Source organism: Carassius gibelio, chromosome B16 (genome assembly GCF_023724105.1).
Source record: "Carassius gibelio isolate Cgi1373 ecotype wild population from Czech Republic chromosome B16, carGib1.2-hapl.c, whole genome shotgun sequence".
NCBI lineage: Eukaryota > Metazoa > Chordata > Actinopteri > Cypriniformes > Cyprinidae > Carassius > Carassius gibelio.
In genome coordinates, this window is record NC_068411.1 from 17,732,986 (window position 1) to 17,753,596 (window position 20,611).

The 20,611-nt window shown below is 37.7% G+C and overlaps 1 protein-coding gene across 1 annotated transcript in view; it reads right to left on the reverse strand.

Annotated features, from left to right (window-relative positions):
* Positions 1-17,851, reverse strand: part of cadm4 (cell adhesion molecule 4) — a 124,213-nt gene extending 106,362 nt beyond the window's left edge. The window contains exon 1 of the mRNA XM_052578410.1: positions 17,589-17,851. Within this exon, the coding sequence (XP_052434370.1) occupies positions 17,589-17,661 (73 nt within the window). The 5' untranslated portion in view covers positions 17,662-17,851. The remainder of the gene's footprint in view (positions 1-17,588) is intronic.
* Between the last annotated feature and the right edge of the window lie 2,760 nt (positions 17,852-20,611).

The window sequence follows — 20,611 nt, forward strand, 5'->3', positions numbered from 1 at the left end:
TCGTCCGCATCATGAGTAGACACGCCCCTTACGGCTGATTGGCTACAAGTTGTTTGTTTTGGTACTCGCCCCGACTAAAGTTTTTTAAAGTGTTTTTGAAAAAATACATACCCCACCTTTAAAAAAAACCTTACACTCACTTGTTCTGGAGGTGGCGCTGGATCAAACGTAATGCACTGCGTCTTCAGTGGCTCAGATGTCAGGAGTAAATGAAGAGTGCTATGTTCATTATTACATCCAACAACAAAACACATAAATCACTCCTGTAGTGAAACAAAGGCGGACTGATGACAGTTCACTCAGGGCAGATCTAAGGTAACACTCCAGTCTAGTCAGTTCAAACAACTTGTAAAAGTGCATGTAGCTGGTGACCCCTTTAATAAGAGAAACTGACATGAGGACTGCAGATATACAAACCGCAAACTAAGCAGTTCTTGCTTACTATTTTAGATTTGAATCATGTTGATCAGTTGGTCTTTATTTTCTTCATTCCAGACGTTATGAAAATAATGGCGTACTAGGATGTTCACATGACATAAAACTAGAAGAGCATTCTGTGTGTGCCCTGTTGACTTCATCATTTGCTTGATTTCATGACTTTTTATTCACCAGCTTCTCAGAGTGATCTCGATACAGAACACACAGCAAAAACTGAGCTTACAAATGCTCAACGATGGCCCAACATTGACCTTGTGGCTAGCCGTCAGCTTGAAAAGTGTCTTTTACATTATTTAAATGTATGCCACTTGGTTTTATATTTTGTTATATAATACTAAGACCTTCACATTCAGTGTGGCTTGAGTGTCCTAATGTATTTGGGGTTACTCTATAAGCTCAACCTTTTTTTCTTTCTTTTTTTTTTACCTGTAAGAGAAAACTCTCAAAATGGCCAACACATAGTTGTAATACAGTACTTTTCTCAGATGTGGAAAACAAACAGTGATGGTTTGGCCTTGAGTTGCTTAAATAATAGCCACTGAGATCTGACCTTGTTTTCTTACTAACAGAAACATTTACATTTATGCATTTGGCAGACACTTTAAGATACAACGCGTCTTAAATGGCATTCAACATTTAATCAGTTTTGGCTTTCTCTGAGAATCAAACTCATGACCTTGCCATTGCTAGCACCATGCTCTATTGTTTCAGCTAACTTGATAAAAAAAAAAAAAAAAAAAAAAAAAAAAGTCTAAAGAGGATGGGAAAAGATGCAAAGCAGATAAAGAAAATGACTATGGGCTTTAACTCACACTGGTAACTTTTTGCTCAAATCTAAGACAAAAAAAGACAAAGACATCTTGGGGCAGTTGCATAAACCACTGCATTAAGACTTAACTAGTTTGACCATCTTCCCGAGGGGGTAATCATCCTCAGTTTTCTGATTCACATTAGATCTACTTTTTCTTTGGAACTGACTTTAAAAAGACTATGATCAGTCTTGAAAAAAAAAATCAGACGACTAACCCTTTATGACTAGTCTAAGCAGTTTATACAATCTGAGCACCAGCTGACCTAGAAAATTTCTTTCATTTAATCCCGGCAGTGATGAAATGGATGAAAGAAAACAAGCATGTGCTTGTCTGGAGAGGAAATGAGATTGTTTTGTAGATGAAATCACAAATTTTGAACCAATATTTATGTACATTTTTGCCAATAACATGCTACAGCCAACGTTAATAACTTATCTATTTTTGTACATTTTGTTATTGTAATTTGTGTTAAATCAATTGCAGTTTTGATGTATTAGAGATGAGAATGCTCTATTAAACCCGATATAGAGATCAATATATATTGACATATGTAAGGATATGCCCACTCACAGTGGTTTTGAACATTGTAATAACAATATCAGAATCCTGCTATTAATCAGTTTACTCAACAATCAAATGTCAAACAAACTAATATTCACATGCAAAGCCTTTACTATTTCACGATAATAACTCAAATTAGTTTGAATCTGTGTTTCCTGTACACCAAGCACCACGCTGCAGCTCCAAGAAGCTGATCTTCCTAAACATGTTGATGATTAATAGCGATTAATTCTTATATTGACGTCTGGGGCATCGAGAAGTGTTGGCCTTTGCATTCAACCTCCTTCCTCTCCTCGCTCTGTTTCCAATCTATTACGAAAAACAACATAGTTGTGAATCTGAATCTGTTGCAGTGGCAGTTATGGGATAAACACAAAAGCTTGTGTTGGTGGAGGTGTTTGTGTAATCATAGTAATTTTATCAAGAGCTACTAATAACGGCTTTCAAGGCCTGTCCATAGTTGCTTTTAATTACCTTGTGAGCATCTGCATTGATTCTTTTCCTCCATCTTTCCTGCCGCCCCCTCCCCTCCATCTCCTTTTTCATCTCACTCTTGTATTGATATCGTAAAGCAATGACAACTGTCACAACCCAGATTTCGGCAGTATAATCAACAGGCTTAATTCAAAGCCAGAAGACGTGTGTTTCCAAGTGTTTTCACAGATTTCTTTTTGGACCCTCATTCTCACGCACATGCACACGCATTATCTTCGTTTTGTTTTCCGTTTTCCGCCAATTCTCTTCTGAAAGGGCTTGGTGAAGTACAAAAGGAAGCGATTTCGCCCCTAGACAAGGAAAGAGAGGGGGGTGCAGGGTCTACTTGAGAAGAAACAAATGATGGCGAGCAGAGGAGGATGCAGGGACTTGGGAGTCGGGATGCTGAGTGAGTTAAAGATGGACGGATGAAAAAAGGAGTAGGAGTGAGAGTGAAGGACAAATGCCCCTCTGGCTGCTGTTAAACCTCCCAGCAGAGCCAAGACTTACCATAGCCCACAGTGTGACAGCGTGTGTGTGTGTGTGTGTGTGTGTGTGTGCCTACAGCATGTGGGCCGTGGGAGTGTGTGATGTTCTTAAACTTCAGGCCTCTTGGACTTTATGAGCATAACATACCACATTAGGCAGCATGGGGGTTTGAGTGAGTGTGTGTGTGTTTATATAAAAGCTAGCTGATTTAAACAAGCGGAGGACTCCATAAAACTTTATAAAACATAAGGGAGTGAAATCCATCGTCTGCATTCGTTCACTAGAGCCCTGTGTGCTAGTGAAGACATGTAAAATGTAACTCAGGGTTAGCTTAGGTCGCTTCGTCCACTCCTGTCCTGAAATTCTGAGCATGTGCCAGCTAGTCTTAGCCTGCTCAGAGTGCCTAAGTAAGATTGCGCGAGCGCATTTGTATGCGTATGTGTGTCATTGTTCCCGCTGCAGCTGTATAGTTGGCAGAAAGTCTGGATGGTGCTGCTCGGTTGGAATATTTCACAAGTGGATGAGGACTCAGCTAGCCCTTTTATTTCCAGTCTTCCGCCGGTTTCACTGGAGGACTGTGGTTTATATAGCTCTTTTTATCCTCTCGTTGAAAGCCTTGTGACATATGTACATATATAAAGTACAAATGAACTAAAACAAATTTTGCTTTGTTAGATGGAGCATGACTCGACTGAACCGTTGAAAAACGAATAAAGAAATCTGTTAAGGTAATGCCTTCAGGAGAATTCATGTCAAACTGCAGTTCCAAATCATTCCTTGGCAGGATGCAAATATTTTTTAATATATTCATCCCACGGTGCTTCATGTCCAGAGCAATGGCAGTTGTGTTTCTTCAACTATGAGCACTTTTAGCCCTGTGGAATTTTATAAAGTAATTTACTATTTAATAATAAATAATAATAAAACTACTAACAATCTCCAACAGCAAAGTATATATATATATATATATATATATATATTCTGAAAATAATGAAAATGTATTGTGTTTGATAATGTTTTGTGGTGGAAATGAAGGTGCTGTAAATTACATTTTTGGAATAAAATGACCATTTTATGCATCCTAAATATACACAATTACAAACGCATATCAAAAATTTGCATTGATTTCAATTTTCAATTTTTATTTCTGTATTTTTCAATCGTATTTTTCATTGGTGGTTTTGTCTTCAGTAAACAAGTTAAAGTTTTTAGTTTTAAACATAAGTTTTAAACATTAGTTTTGAATATGACCTTCATATAACAAAAACATAACAATATCTATTAGTAGTAGTAGCAGTAACATAAAATGTTTAACCTTTTTACTAGTTACATATAAGAATGTGTGTGTGTGTGTGTGTGTGTGTGCACATGCATGAGGCCAGGCCATGCAGAGAAATGCATTCTGCATGATAATGACACAAGCACAATAAAGTATGTGTGTGAGAGCTGCACACTTCTGAGCCAATGACCACTAATGTCCCCAAGTGCATATTTCACACAAACACACACACACACATCCATACAGACCCAGTCAGTCCCCTGTTATTTTCTGATATGCACATAAACCTTATGCTATATTGCTTGGCAGAGAGACATAAAGAGTAATATATAATGGATAAAGAGATAAACTGGGCTTGGGGAAAAAGAAGGAAATTGAGGGAAAAGAGAAGGGAAGAGAGGTGAAGCGAATGAGACATGTCCACTTTACATTCCTCGCCATGACAATAATGCAGAGAGATGAGAAAATAAAAAATTAATGTGAGTAAATAGTTTTAAACGTCCCACTGCTGTAGAGAAAAGCTCCCAGTGGATTTCACCCAAACTGAGCGATAACGTGAAATTTAGAGAGAGCGACAGACAACAAGAAGATGAGCAGAGAGTGAAATGAGACTTCTGAAAGTGAAAGTAAAACTTCAGTGCTGGAAGGAGGGATTGAGGAAAAATATGAACAAAATACAGAGTGATAAACAGGCTGGGCTAGAAGAGGGGAAATGAGGGAGAACAAGGAATTTTAGTGGACTGAAATAGAAATGTGGAGCCAAAATACAGAACAGCACAGATGCAAAGTGCACACTTCAGCAGACCGAAAGAGAAATGGGGAAATTTAAAGAGAGAGACTATTAAGCAAAGAAATTAGGGCTACAATCAGAAAGGGACTCGCCATAGGGAACACTGGGTGAGAAAATCTGCAAGAGAATTCAAGTTGAATTCTAATAGTACATTAAACTACTATTTTTAATACTCAACATAAAGTATGCTGTCTTAAGTATGTTTAGGAGAGAATGTTGTTTGACCCTGAGAATTTCACAATTTCACTTGTACTGGATTATTTTTTATTTGGATGTATTTTACATTTAAATAAGCAATCAGTAAAAATGAGTTTATTATCAGCGATTTGATGATTTGGTTTATTTTGATTCAACTTTCAATGCAGTTATTCAAGTTCAAAAGAAAAGCATTTATTTGACATTGAAATCTTTTGTAATATTGTTCATGTTTTTAGTGTCACTTTTGATCAATTCAATTTTTTTTTTAAATCTCACGGACTCAAAACATTTGAAAAATGGTTATTGTAGTTAAGTAAAACAGATATAAAATTCTTTAAAAAAAGAAGTCATTATTAGAAATAAACTTAATATATTTTAAATATATTTTAGATAGATAGATAGATAGATAGATAGATAGATAGATAGATAGATAGATAGATAGATAGACAGATAGATATTCCTAAAAATAATTTATAGAGTGTAAAGCAATGGCTCCTGCAGAACATTTTTTATGTGTATTATAAATTCAGTTGACAGTTCTACTGCTCTCAAACTGTGATCCGTCAATGTATGTTTTTTGTACAGTATACACTATATAATTAAGGAATTTGTCAAACAAACATAAATCGTATCTGCTTAAGCTTGTTATTTGCAGCCCACCAAAAAAAGACAACTGAGAGCGGAGACTAAAGAGGGGCGATGGTGTAACAATGTCTGACGGAGGTGGAAATAGAACCACAACAGATTTTCTGTATGTAAATGAGCACAACACAGCCACAGGCGTCAAATTTGGACACCTGGACTGAATGCCCTGCTACAGAACACCTGCCGAACACACACACAGCTTCCTCTACAAAACACAGCCCACGGCAACTACCATGAAAATTGCTTTCCCCTACATCACCGATATAACATCAGGACTTCAGTGACCACCAGGAATAGCTACTGTACGTGTACAGATGTGTGTGTGTTATGGATAAAGCTGATAAGGTTAGAAGCCAACAGTGTGTGTGTGTGTGTGTGAGAGAGAGAGAGAGAGAGGAGCGAATGTTGTTGAAAAGTTTAATATGAAAAAAATCCACACGGTTGTCAGATCTGCAGTCTGAGTTTACCTCCAGGACATATAGCAAGAACATTTTTATACTGCCATTTCCAGCCATGTTAGAGAGATTCACCTCAAAATGAGACCTTCCTTAAAAGCATAGTTCACCTTAAAATGAAAATTCTGTCATCATCTACTCACCCTCACGTCATTCCAAACTTAAATTACTTTCTTTCTTTTGTGGATCATAAAAGAAGATATTTTGAAAAATGTGACCATGGACCGCAAAACCAGTCAAAGTATGGGTATATTTATAGCATTAGCCAACAATGCATTGTATGGGTCAAAATGATCGCCAAAAATCATTAGGATATTAGGAAAAGATTCTGTTCAATGAACATATCTCCTACCATAAATATATAAAAATGTAACCATACATCAATGGAAGGCTTATTTATTTAGCTTTCATATGATAATTGATCAATAAATGACCCTTATGACTGGTTTTGTGGTCCAGGGTCAATGCGTACAATGAGTTCCAATTTTTCTTCCACTTAATTCTATCATTTTTTACAGAAGAAATTCTGATATGGAATAACATGAAGGAGGATAATAGAATTTTCATTTTTGGGTAAACTTCTTTTACCCTGAAACAACCACCTGCCTGGATTTATTTTCCGCAACCAGTCCCTCAGTTCTGTTTGCTTCAACAAAATCCATGTCTGCACATAAATGTCACTCTGAGAGTCACATGCTGCAATCCATCTTCCAAATATAAGTCACCTTTTTTTTCTTTTTTTATATAAGACAATTTCCTGTAGCAGTCAGCCGCATTCCTCAGAGCTTCATTAGTTGAACACAGATAAGGTGAAGGTGAATCATGAGCAATTAAAGCGGTATATACTGACAAATTCCACTCTTCCCAGAGGTGCTAAAAGGCCAATATCCACCTCAAAAAGTGAATCAGATTTGTGTGTTTGCATCAGAAATTACTGTTAATATAACAGAATGCACAGCAATGTGATTTGCGGGCGAGGCAGAAGAAACGTGAGTCACCCCACCCGTGTGTGAGAGATGATAACATTATTTCTTTTTCAGATGAGTTGCGAGATTTTTGAGTGCTCCAGGTTTGGTCTCAGGGGTACAAGAAACAAGACTTCCAAATCTCCTGCCCAGCCACAGTCACGGATGCATTCATTCAGACTAAAAACCTTCCTGTCTTATTGTGCATTTTCCTATTCTCGCTAAGAGCTCCCGGGATCCGAGTTCCCGCAATCACCCATCGTCAAGGTCGCAAGTCCGGGATGTCTCAGCACCTCGCGCACGCCCCTCGAACCGAGACAATCTCGCAAACGTAATCCATTGTTAGAGAAGTAATCTCCTGCTGTCGAAGTCTTGGGCCAATTCTGCTCACAAGCCCTGGAAGGACAAACTCACTGCATCACCAAAACAACACCAAGATGACCTCACGGCCGCTTCTTTATTTTTTACCAAACAATAAGGAGTCTCACAAGCGTTGCCCTCGTCCTCGAGTCGTGCTTTGAAATTTAATTGTGGAATTACCAGCAACTTTTTGATGTTTTTTGTTTGGTGGTGCAAATTCATTACGGCTAATGAAGATTTATTTACTGCTTACTAATTATCCCAGATCAAAGGTTCACTCCCAAGCCTGGATTCATTGTTTTCAGGTTGGGACGGGGGACAGAGTTGTGCTGATGCTGCGGTGTTGGATGGTGTTCTACCGTCTGGCTCTGATCCACGTTTGAAGTGCTTATCAATCTTGCATCTCACATCACCTCAATTTGTTTTCAAAGTAATCTCCAGATAATCATTATCGCTGAGAGCATCTATCATTTAGCGTTTTGGTGTTTCCTGTGAGGGATCTCTAATGCCTGTATTGCCTGTGTATTTGCTCCTCTCAGTGTGGCCCTTGACCCGTCACTGTGGTGCAGATCGCTTTGTGAAAGTGTAGAGGGAAGTAATTACCTTCATTTGTGTGCCGTTCCTTCCAAGTTAAGTGTAGGTTTTCAATCAGGTCCTGTCTTTGTATTTAATCGGTTATTCTCTGCCATTTGAATTCCATTTGAATTTCAAAATTTGAAATGAGGCAGCAAACAGAACCGAGAATCTAATACAGCATGCAGTTATTTGAATTTGAATGCCAGGTATGGACTTAATAATGCATATATGACTCTTACTGTCAACTAGAAAAGCAAAGTATTTCCAGACAACTTTGACCTTAAAACTTTGTTTTAAAAGTTTTGAAAATGTTGAAAAAGCCCTGAAGTGGATGGATGGATGGATGGATGGATCGATAGATGGATCGATAGATAGATAGATAGATAGATAGATAGATAGATAGATAGATAGATAGATAGATAGATAGATAGATAGATAGACAGATAAAAAACAAAACAAAAAAAAGCTACTTCAAAATATTCATAAAAACGATTATAGTCAACAAAATAATATTAAAATAACGCTGATTCTAGTTCAGTTTCCTGTGGCGTGTGGCTAATTTAATTCAAATTCGCATTTATAAATGAAAAAGACGGCTAATTCCTCAGTTCTGAATGTTGCACAATCCTACATTTCTCATTTACCGGCCCACTGCTGAGCGCTTCAGTGGGCATATCAGTGAGAGCAGAAGACTGGGAGGGAAATGTGATTGTGTTTGTTGTGTGTGAGTGCTTCACCCCTGACCTGCCACTCAGCTCCAGACGGGTGGGTGGCCTGCAGTAAAATGTCCTCATTGATCATCTGTTCTCACTTTGGGATGGTGCCATGTTTTTGCTGTTTGCTGCAGTCAAATACACAACTAGTTTTCACACAGCTTCTTACTCACTTTGCACTCTATCTTTTTTTAATGTTCCCACTGGATGCAGGATCTTTTAGCCTCCACTCTAATGTGTTGCTCTTTCTTTCCAATGATTCTTCAGTTACCTCAGTTGTTTGTTATTCTTCCCTCCGTCTCTTTCTCTCCAGTCTCCTCAGTCAAATCTGGTGGTGTGCACACTAGCCTCTTTAACTTCCCTTTCTCCACTGTTTCACAGACCATTGAACTGTGTAGTGTAGGTGCTGAGACCTTCACGCTGTTCTCCTTTAAACCTTCAGCCTTTTCTTCTTCCTTTTTTTCCCACCTCTTTCTCCCCTTACAGTGGTAGCAGGGTATCTGGGTGTTTCATCAAGCATGGGCATTCTGGCCCAGAGGACGCTTAGAAACTCACTAGTTTAATTGAACAATTTAACAGGGTTCAGTTGTGGACATGCAAAGATTTTTTTATCATTTTTCTGAAGGTCATGAAAAGTCCTAGCACAATGTCATTTGCACTCATCTCAAATGATGTAACACTCAACTCAAGTATCTAACATTTTATGGTACCTTAAAAATGTTATAATTATTACAGCTTGAATAGAAATTATATACAATAAAAAATATATATATTCTGCTTAAGTGATATCTAATGTATTATGATATCAAGCTCTTCACTGACACTGCTCTACCCTAAGTAAATAAAATACATCTTTGTTTAGATCATCAGGAATGTTTAATCATTCATATTTTATAAAGGAGTTTTATACTGTAACATTGAAAGAGTGGGTCTTCTTGACATAAAATCCATTTGAAAAGCTGTAAAAACAAAAAAAAGTGAAATAAGATGAAGGGATAGGGAAATGTTTCCAAGGCAGTTGGCCTTCATATAACGAAAAAGAAAAAAAAACATGATCTGTTGTTTTAACAATCCACCCCATGGACATAAAAGGGCTTGAAGTTAAAGAAACACCCATCTATGGCATTTTGGTCATTTCCCAATCATTTTTCTCCATCCTCCACATGGGATTTCCTGCCCAACCTGTTACTGTGCTTATCGATAAAAGTGCCAAAAATAAATAAATAAAATAATTAGGAAATCTTTTTTATCACTCCGGCTGATACAACACATTCAAAAGTATTTTTAGACCAAATATTTCCAGAGTGCAGATCTCTTCTGTGTAAAACTGACTGCTTCCAGACAGGTTTCCCTGGCTGCGCACACTCTCTTGAGTAGGGACTTATTCGGAATATAGGCAACTGCTAAAAAATATGTTGTATATTGTATGAATTTGTGTAGTATGGATGTAATCTGGGCATACTACATTCACGGGATACTCATGGGATACTAATGGGATACTAATATGTCCCTCGTATGCATGGATGTTTTAGAATCTCGCTGGTTAGTCTAGATGGAAATAGGGGTCCAGTAGGGGTAGTAGTAGGCCATCTGGGTACTTTTTCCTACTCTTTTATGAGTACTGTAAATTTGGACATATTTTTTGTCACATACTGCTTCTCGTCTGCTATATATAGTAAGAAAGCATGCTATTTCGGATGCAGCCCTTATTGCCAAACATACTCAGACCATTAACTGGCCATTGCTGCTATGGTGAGCTGGTCAAAATGCTTAAACAAACAGAGTAATATTTGGACATTTTGCCACAGAGCCATGGCATTTACATATTTTCTGCTTATATGAAGTTGTCTCTGCTCATTAAACTGGGATTAGAGATGGTTTTTAAAACATTTACAAATGCACTCCTTGGCTTTCAATATTTATAAGAAAATAAGTGAAAAATCCCTCTCATCCCCTCTTCTTCTTTTTCGACTTCTCTCTCCCTGCATGAGGATGTGCTGAGGTCAGATTTGACTCATGCCTCACACACACCTGTCCCGAGTAAGGGCTGCTCCCTTCAGCCCTCTGTGCTCATCCACAGCCTCATTATCACCTCCACGCTCTCCACATAATGTAATCAGTGTAGGCGGCATTAGTCTCCCTCTCAAGAAGCTACGAAGCCTTTCACACACACTCCATCTGGAGCAGGGGCCCGTTTTAGTTCTAATGGGCCCTTCATCCAATCAAACCTGGTGAGGGCTTTAGTGCCACTCAAACTCCTGTAATTACTGCAAAAGCCTGGGACCTTTACCTCATGTGGGTAGGGAACAGAGACGCGGCGGGAGCCTTGGAAACTGGTGGAAGGATGAGGCAAAGAAATGAAAGTAGGAGCGAGAGAAAAGACAGAGGTTAGGGGGCTGTAAAACAAGCACAGGGCAGAGTTTGCAAAGTCATGGCAACTCTGTCCCCTATACCGAAGAATCTTCACCTCTGTGGCAATCAACCACAACATCCACTTAAGTCTGGCTCGCTCTCCTCTCCACCTTTTCTTTTCATCTCACAGTCCCTTCTTTCATTTTTACTCTCTCTCTCTCTCTCTCTCTCTCTACATTAGCAGCTCTGTTTCTCACAAGTCTCTCTCTAAGATAAAATTCCAAAGATGATTTTCTTGGCTTTGTATTACAAAAATGAAAGGTTTTTGCTCATGATTTTGTGAAATTGTCAAAGTGAGAGATTAATAAATGCACATATTTTCTAAATCAGCTAGTCACAGGTATATAAAATTGTATTTGAAAAAAATTTTCAGCAACAAATCTGTAAAAATGGGGCACAGTGTAATGTATTATTTTCTGTTTTTTTTTTTTTTTTTTTTTTTTTTTAAATTAAATTATCATTTTAAAATACTTATATTATTAATATTTTAACTTTATTTAAATATTAAATATTTAAAACATTTTTTCCCACAGATAGACCCCTTTTTGCTGCCCAATGTGGATCCCTAGATCCAAAATCTGAAAACCCCTAAAGAAAGTATATATTTTAATAATGTGTTTACGCTTTAGTACCAGTTTGGTACCAGCTATTTAAGAGTCATATTTGAGGGTCCTTGTTTGTTTTTTTGTTTTTTTTGGTTTGTTTTTATTATTTGAAATTACTAAATTACTGTGACCCAAAATACCATTAAGCTACCCTTAAAAAATGAATTTCAAATTGCTAAATTTCTATCTGTTCCCAAGCTGTGAGATAAAGACACTGCGAAATAATGCATTGCTATTCTGCAAGCTTATCCTCTGTGCTGAAACAATGCATTGCTATTCTGAAGTCTTATTCGCCATGCTGAGAAAGACATAGTAAGGCACCAGACAGCAAATATGCCACTCAGACATCTCACAGGACAAGAGGAAGAAAAATTAGATCTGAATCAGACTGCACTTCACATCCCCAGTCTGAATTCTTGACAACCCGTGTCTGGCGAGGTTTTGCCTTCTCACAAGTGACACAGACAGAATCAGGTCCAGTACGAACAGGCACATTTCAATAATTTACATACTTTTCAGAGCGCAAGCACTTAAATTCCCACAATGAATATGCTTGGATTCAATCAAAGCGAGCCGCAGAAACAGCTTGAGAATGATAACCCTGAAAAATAAGCCCGTTTAATTGGTGCACCTTTCTAAGTGTTTCATTAGAATAATAGTCAAGACTTCTGGAAGAGATGGAAGAGTATTGGTTTCATAACAGCGGTGTGCTGGCCTTGCTCAATAACGTTTGTAGTCAACTTGACCACAAGCATATTATTCATCATTTCTGTCATTTAAATGTCGCACAGTCTTCTAATAACCATCTCTTCAGCTCTGAAATGAGACATAAAATATTGCATTTAATATGAATGACCGCAGGCAGGCAGGCGATGAGCGCGAACAAGAAAATGAAAGCAGTGTCTAATCAGTCGAATCAGATTGAAGATAATTACGGTGAAATACAGTTACCGAGACACACCACCTGCGACAAACCCAGCCCTTGTAACGGCACCATAAAACACTATGATGAATCCAGCCTTTCCTTGAAACGATTTGAAGTAGGTCTGTTCCTCTCTGTTTATCTCCTCGTGCTCAAATTAAAGGTGTTCACGAGTTTTAGCACACTTACTCGTTTTCTATCTTCTGTGTTGTTGAGTAACATTAGGATCCCTAAAGGAACATCTGTTTATATAGGGCTATAAAATGTGTAATCTATTACAGTGATAAGAGAAAGCCAGGTAGCTTCGTAACAGTCTACCAGCAGCTCTCCCTCTATAGGTCTCCTTAATTTGTCTGTTCTGAGCCTGGGTTTAGTGTTCACTGTGAAATGAGAGTAAAAATAGGAAGCGAGGACCTGAAGGCTTTACTACATGTCTGTTTTTAACATATAGGTAGGAGGGCTTCCACTGTAATTAAATGTCAACATTTTTATTTTACTGGGGAATTACACAACCATACACTGGAATCAAAGGATAAACCTTGGATTAAGATAAAGGCTTCCTCATGGCATTACAGAACAAAGTGTCAAGTGAAAATACCACTTTCTGTCCTACATGCGCTAATCCATACCCCGTACCCGACATAATGCGCCAGTTTTGCGTATGAATAAGAATAGTAAATCAAACTTGCAAAACAAAAGACATATTTGATTTCCATGCTCTATATATACACAAGGCTACAGACTAAAAAAAAATGGCTTGGGAGCTCGTGAAATTAAATATTTAGGAGTCAAATGTCTTTTTTAGTTTACAAATGGCCTGATAAAGACTGTTTTTCAGAAGCGGTGTAGTTCCCATTTTATCTTGACTGTATTAGTGTCATATAAATATCACTCTGCTTTGTTTAAATATTTACGCCTGTTTTATAAAAGTCAAATATTGTGTTTCTTATGGTTTTAAGATGTCACCCACTTTACAGTTTCACCCCCAAACAAAGTTTCCCTTACAGTCAGTTTGATATTATAATTGTGAAACATTAGAATTTTTTTGAATAACATTTATCGCAAAAAATATCTATTTTAAATTACATTAGCTATGTTTCCATCCACCTATTTTTATGCGCATGTTGGATTGTCGCATAAAAAAACTCTGGATGGAAACGCCAAGATGCACATAAATTCAAAAAATGTGCATAAAAACGTTTATTATCCAACTGAATAGGATGAACTTTTTATCTGGTAAGAGAAAATGCGCATAAACTATGATGGAAACACATTTACTGAATAAATTGCACCATGCGTATTAGAAATGTCATGTGACTTTGCACTAAGAGACGGGATACATTGATTAACCAGCAGACCGATCTGGTTCACAGCATCTATATGTTGTTTTGGTCATTCTGAAATGGCTGAGAAAAGTCTGTCATCAAAGTATTTCTGTATAAATACTGTCTTACATGACAGCAGGCATACACCTCTAAAACCAATGACTGCAATTATTGTGTTACGCCTGCTTTCTCTGAAACACAAGGAATGTATAACGTATGAAAATTATTATATTCATTGGCTTCTCCTAGTTTTCTTAGAGATATTTAGTGCCAGTTTATCAAGAATTGATGTTTTTGTTATCTTTGACTCGTTGGATGGAAACGGTGCTTTATTCGCAAATGTTTTATGCGTTATTCAAGTTTTTTGCATAAGTTAAATTTGCATCTTTGAAAGAAACATAGAATGATAGAAACATAACTATTGTTACAGTGCTCACTCAAGATTCACTGAGTGAGTCTGATTCAAACCACCAACTTACAAGCTAGTTTTGTGAATCTTTTTGACTAGTTCATAAGAGCCAGTTGTTCACGAATCAGAAACTTAAGCTGGTTATTACTGGATGTTGGTAACACTGAGAATAACTGCCAAAACCACATATAGATGCACAAAGTGTTCCCAAATTCTGCCAATGGCAATTAGATTTTAAATGATCATCAATTTTAATTATTTGTTGCATTTGAAACCATTTTAGTCGCAGTATGGAGCCCTGATATATTAAAACAATGGCTGTTTTTCAACCTTTTTCCACATGACTAGTCATGTCAAACTGTATAATGAGACAACTACTAGAACTACAATATGTTATTGCATTTTACTCAAAGAGAAAAGAAAATCCATACAAATTCTCTTAAACTGTACAGCTATTTTTAACCTTTTTCTCCAATTTAGGAGGCAATTGGGCCCTCTAGCAGAAGCAACATTGACAAGAGTCCCCAAAAATGATGATTTGAAAAACAGATTCAAACAAATGACTCTCATATTGTTTGCCATCGAATAAACAAATAGAGATGATTAACTGTGCAGGGCCAGTGATGAGAGGGGACAGGCAAAGAATGCAGCGTGCAGAATGCGGCTGGCGCAGTTGTGGCCATTAACTGTGTGTGTGCTCGTGTGTGTCAGTCACACAGCGCTGCAAAAAAGGGCATGCAGAGGGAGAGAGATGGAGAGAAAGACAATGAGAGAGGCAAAAAGAGAAAGAGGGGCTCAGATGGAGAACACAACATGAGTCTGCAGGCCTGTGCCCAAGGGACACACACAGTCACTGAGCATACTACATTCTGTATTTGTTGTGCTGGGGGAAGGGGCAGTTTTACACACACCTTCACACACACACACACACTATTCTATATCTTTCTTTTCCCCTGCTCTCTCAGTCTATGATAGAGTGGTTTCTTAAAGGTACAAGTCTCTTCCTCCCATTATCCCTGTCACTCCATCTGTTTCACTGGCAGTCTTCTACCTTTCCACCCCGTTTACATCTTTACTTCTTCTCCATTGTCTATTTCTCTCTTTTTCATTATGCTTCAGTAGCTAGAAAGACCATTTCATCTCACACACTTTCCTTCTTCATCCGCCCCGTTCTCTCTCCCACATCTTCTCCTCTTGCTACATCACTAAGAAACTAACTTTTCCATGTTTCCTTCTGAAACAAGATCTGCATTCTGGTATAAAAATTCTCTATTTAAATAAATGATGAAGGTAATCAGTTGTCTCCATCCTTCTCTCTCTCCCCAACCCCCTTTTTCCCTCTTCTTTTACCTCGTGACACTGGAGAGATTAATGACAGTCATCTCCATAGTGCTCTCTTGACCTCTAAGGTCAAAATGAAGAGACATCCTGCCATTTGAACAATGAGCACATACACATAACCATAATTGCAAAGAATATGTCCACTAAAATACAATTCTAAAAATGTCTTCATATCCAAATGTGGCCACAACCACATACAAGAATAGCAATGTGTAGCTAAAAAAGCATCTTCAGTTGCTCACTGATTATTAGACAAAACAAACAACCGCACATACAAACCTGCTAGTAGCTTGACCACAAATAGCTGAATTTAACAAAGGAGGCTTTTAGAAATCTCAAACAGATAAAAATGTTAATATTGTTTCCATAAAACTCAAAACATGAAGAGAGGGACTGAATTGAGGAATTATAATTTCCCTTTTTTCTTTGGCCCCATTCTACAATGGCTTTACCACGTACATACCATTGTACATATTCTGTTCATTACACGACTTATTGCAATTTCTATGAAAATATGTCATTTTTAAAAGTCAACGCGTTTTGTTTTCGCTTGAAGTGGGTTTCTCTCCCTTTTGAGCAGGAGAGAAGGAAAAGAAAACCCGGAGTGGATCTCAGGTAGCGGGAATCTTTAACTTGAACGCTGTTAGCAAGAATGAGAATTGATCATTCCGATCCACTCAGCCGACTCCAGACCTTAGTAACACGATAAACTGCCTGATTTTTATTTTATTTATTTATTTATTATTTATTTTTTTATATATTTACGAACTAATTTACTTTTTTTGGTGTGCAATTTAAGTTATAAATTGGTTGGTTGATGATGGACTTTATATCAGGACAGATTCATTTCGGACATAGACACGATATTTTAGTTGCACGTAGACACCTAAAACAGTGTAACTGCATTTTCGCTCTTGCATAATAATTATTAATTTGAATCATTTTACAAACAGATGGCACAGCTTAAAGGAAAAAAAATAAATGGCCAGCTAGTATCTTCAAGATGTTCTTCTAATCCAAATCCCAGGACAACGGCAGATGCACTTATCATGCGATAGCAAGCATGAAATTCGCGGCCCGTGTTGGGATTTGCTCTGACAGCTTGTATCTGAGACTGGTTTGGGATAGTAACCCCTGTGCGGAGGAGCTCGGAGCGGGACCTCCGAACAGCGCAATCCACACTGACATTATTTCAGGGTACCTGCACTCTTGTACTGACTGTCGCAATGGCCATATACGAACGCCTCGAGATCTCAAAGGACATCAGTGAATGAAAGAACACTGCGCATACACACAAAGAAAAATCACTGCACAGAACAATGATGCACGCGACAACAAAGCACGCTGTCAACGCACCTATAGAAAATGAATTGGCAAGCACATATGTGTAGCTACTGTTCAAGCAGTTATTGAGCGAACTTCCCTTTATTACTAGAGCAACGGAGTCAGCAGATATGCAGGTGAGTGACGCAAACTACTAAACAAAATAAACGATAATTAGCCTGAACTGCACCAAATAACAACAGAAAGCATGCAAAGAGAGAACTTTGAGGGAACCGAAATGAATTAGCTACACTTTCATGTACGTTTAAAACTAAGGCTAACGTGATTTCTAGCACATTTAATTGCTGAACCCATGAGCATGTTGTTGGCGATGCCAGTGTATTTACATGTAACGTTATATGGCTATTCCATACATCTCGAGATGGCAACATTAGTGAACAGATCAAAATATAGTAATTTTTAAGTGAAACATCTGTCTGCGTTCCTGGCAAGTTAACTTCCAAAGTGTTTATGGACTGAATAAATAGTGTCTTACCTGTCTGCGAATAGGACAGGAGCAGTAGGAGAGTAAGGGGAGCGCAATACTTCCAAAAAGAAGAAAATGCCATCGTTGTGTTATTCCGATTTCTCTGTTAATTCCTCTTCCTTTGATAGGAATTAGAATAACACGTGCGCGCAGGCTCTCACCTACGAGATATGTCTTTTCTCAACTCCAGTGTTAGCTGGAATTGTTGTGTATTACATACTAGTAGCCTACTCACGCACACTCAATCTGATACACTGCTCAGAATGAAAGGTGGAAATGTAGCAGGGCCGGTTTTTCTTGGGCTCAGCCACAACCAATCGGATGTGACAATGACCGGCGCACACCCAATCATGGGCGGGGTAAAGATTATAATATTATAAGACAAATAACCGTTTGTTTTTATAAAAAAGACAATGTGCTAGACATCGAATTCACAGCGCTAGAACAGCTGCTGGAACGAGTCCTAGCCTCCAAATGAACCGCTCTATATATTAACGTGATGAATTACAGTGGCGATCAATAAAGTTTTGAGCGCGGAATATAAATAATCCGAATTTACTGGAAGACTGCGCTTTTTAATGAATCACTAGCGTGTAATGTGGAATCCGCAGAGATAAATGACAGATTCACGGACTGGACCAATTCTGAACAAGGAATTAGAATGTGATTCATTCAACTGTGTGACACACGACGAACAGAATCAACGCGATCATTAGCAGCCAAGCTGGCATGAAACCAGCCCGAGCTCGACTTCATATCTTCCTCAAGCTCATTTCACTGGCGTAATTAAAACCTAAAACAATTCAGTCTTTAGAGATGAGTTTATGGTTTGTGTTTAGCGACATCATGTGATGATTTGGAGAATAACAATGAGGTTTTCAATAGAGCTTTGTACATGTGTGTGTTAGTCAAATAGAGGAGATGGAGGCTAGTTTTCACTGTTTCAGTAAACATTTTTAATTTCTTAATATTACTGTAAAATCTTGAATACATGAAACGTTTGAACACACTCCATAGTCCACAGAACACGTCAACCTTTTTGAGAACTCAAGTAGCCTATAGTATAGGCTATAGCTATATTTATTTAATGCCATGTCAGCGTCAAAGTCTATTTTCATGGCAAAAACAATAAAAATAAAAATAATAATAAATACAAGTAGGCCTATAACATTTTGGTAACTAAAACAGCAGGGTAAGTTGTCACACTGAATATTATGTGCTAAAAAACAATTATCATTGTCATGTTCTAAAACATGTCCTAACTTATATATAAAAAAAAAAAGTGTCTTAACATATTTCAGCGTTGAGGGTTGATTTTACATTCATTGGTCAAACTTGGCTCTTAGAATGAAAAAATAAAATAGAATTTAAATTTTAAGACGTAATCCACAAAAATCATTTAAGAGGTTCTAGATGTTTGAAATCAACATGCTAACCCACGGCTAGACTAATCATATTATCTGAAATACAAGCTTTGAGAGTCAGGTACAGATTACATTAATTTTAACATGACCACACGTTTCTGGTAGAAGAAATCTCAGTTGTTAAATTATGCATAGCAAAAAAAAAGAAAAAAAAGAAAGAACAACAGGCCTACTGGCTGCTTTAAATTATGCTTTGTTTTTGCTCTTGCCTATTATAGATTTTGTTCCATAGTCCAATTATAGTCAATCATAAGACACACTTCTAGAAGATTATGGGCACAGACAAGCTAGAAATCAACAGCCAGAAAGTCCCAGTGAAGGATCCAAAACATTTGTTTGCTTTCATTCTCTCCACGTGTAGAGCTGCCTGGTTGCCAGAGTAGTTTATAATTGGCCAGCATACATCAAACCTTTTGGACTTCTTTGGTCACAGCATAAATAATTTAAAAACGGAAACATGTATACAAAGGAAGCTGCAAGCCATTTCAATGAGAAAATAATCATGACTGTTGACAAACACCTCAGTAGGTGAGAAATACTTTTAACACATCAGAATTTCTAAATTGCAACTCATGGCGTCTTGAAATAAAATATTTATGCAGCAAATGAGCAGTTTTTGATGTTTGGGATCCTTTTCCTAGTTAACAATAGTGGGGGGAATGGGTATTCTCTGAATTATAGGTGTGTAGGGTTTGTACAGCTCTGAAGAGGTCAGTGGACATTTTAGAGCTTTTATTATTCAGACCTCTCTTTTATGAAAGTCCATTATCTAGATGATGTAAATGTGAAATGCGTGACCCATTGGAGCCTTTCCTGCTGCAGGCCATTTACTTTGAAGAGCCCCAAGAGAAAGCGAAATTAAAAAATTAGATTTTTTCTTTTAGGTCCGTAGCCATTTCAGATGTTTATACTCCTAAGAACTCGCCATGCTAATATATCCTCTTGTTCAAGGACTTTATGAAAAAGCGCTGGAGAGGAAGAGAGATAGTGAATAATTTGTGTAATAATGTTGTATTCCATGGCATGTACCTTCATTAATGAACTGTCATTGTTAAGGCACGCAAAAAACAGTTATTAATGGTGGCCTCTGGTCAGCCGCGCACTAGTAATAAAACCACACAAAATGAAACACTAATATAGCAGACAGAAGAAATGAAATGAGTAGCTATGATAATGTTTACAGTGATTAACTGCTAAGGTTAAAGCGTTGGAGGGTAAAATTAAGAAACAGTTGTGGTTATGTGGTAACTGAGTATAGTGCAGGCATGTCAAACTAAGTTAAGCTTGTGGCAGCATGTAAAGATAAGATGTGTCACATTCTGAAAAAAATGCCTCTGGACTGCCTCAAGGCCTTTTTAGGTATGGATTTGTTCTCCTTTTCTTTTGTATTCAAAGAGTTTCCTGACACATTTCTAGTTCTTACCTACATTATTAGATTGGACAGAAGCATAGTTACCACCCATTTAGAGACCAAGGTGAAATACAGGTCTAGAATAAAAACGTAGTATTATTTCAAACCGTATGCACAATGCTGTGGTTGTATTGATGATCCCTGTCCTTGAATTTGATTGGTCAAGTGACATTACAATCACTGAATCATTTACTGAG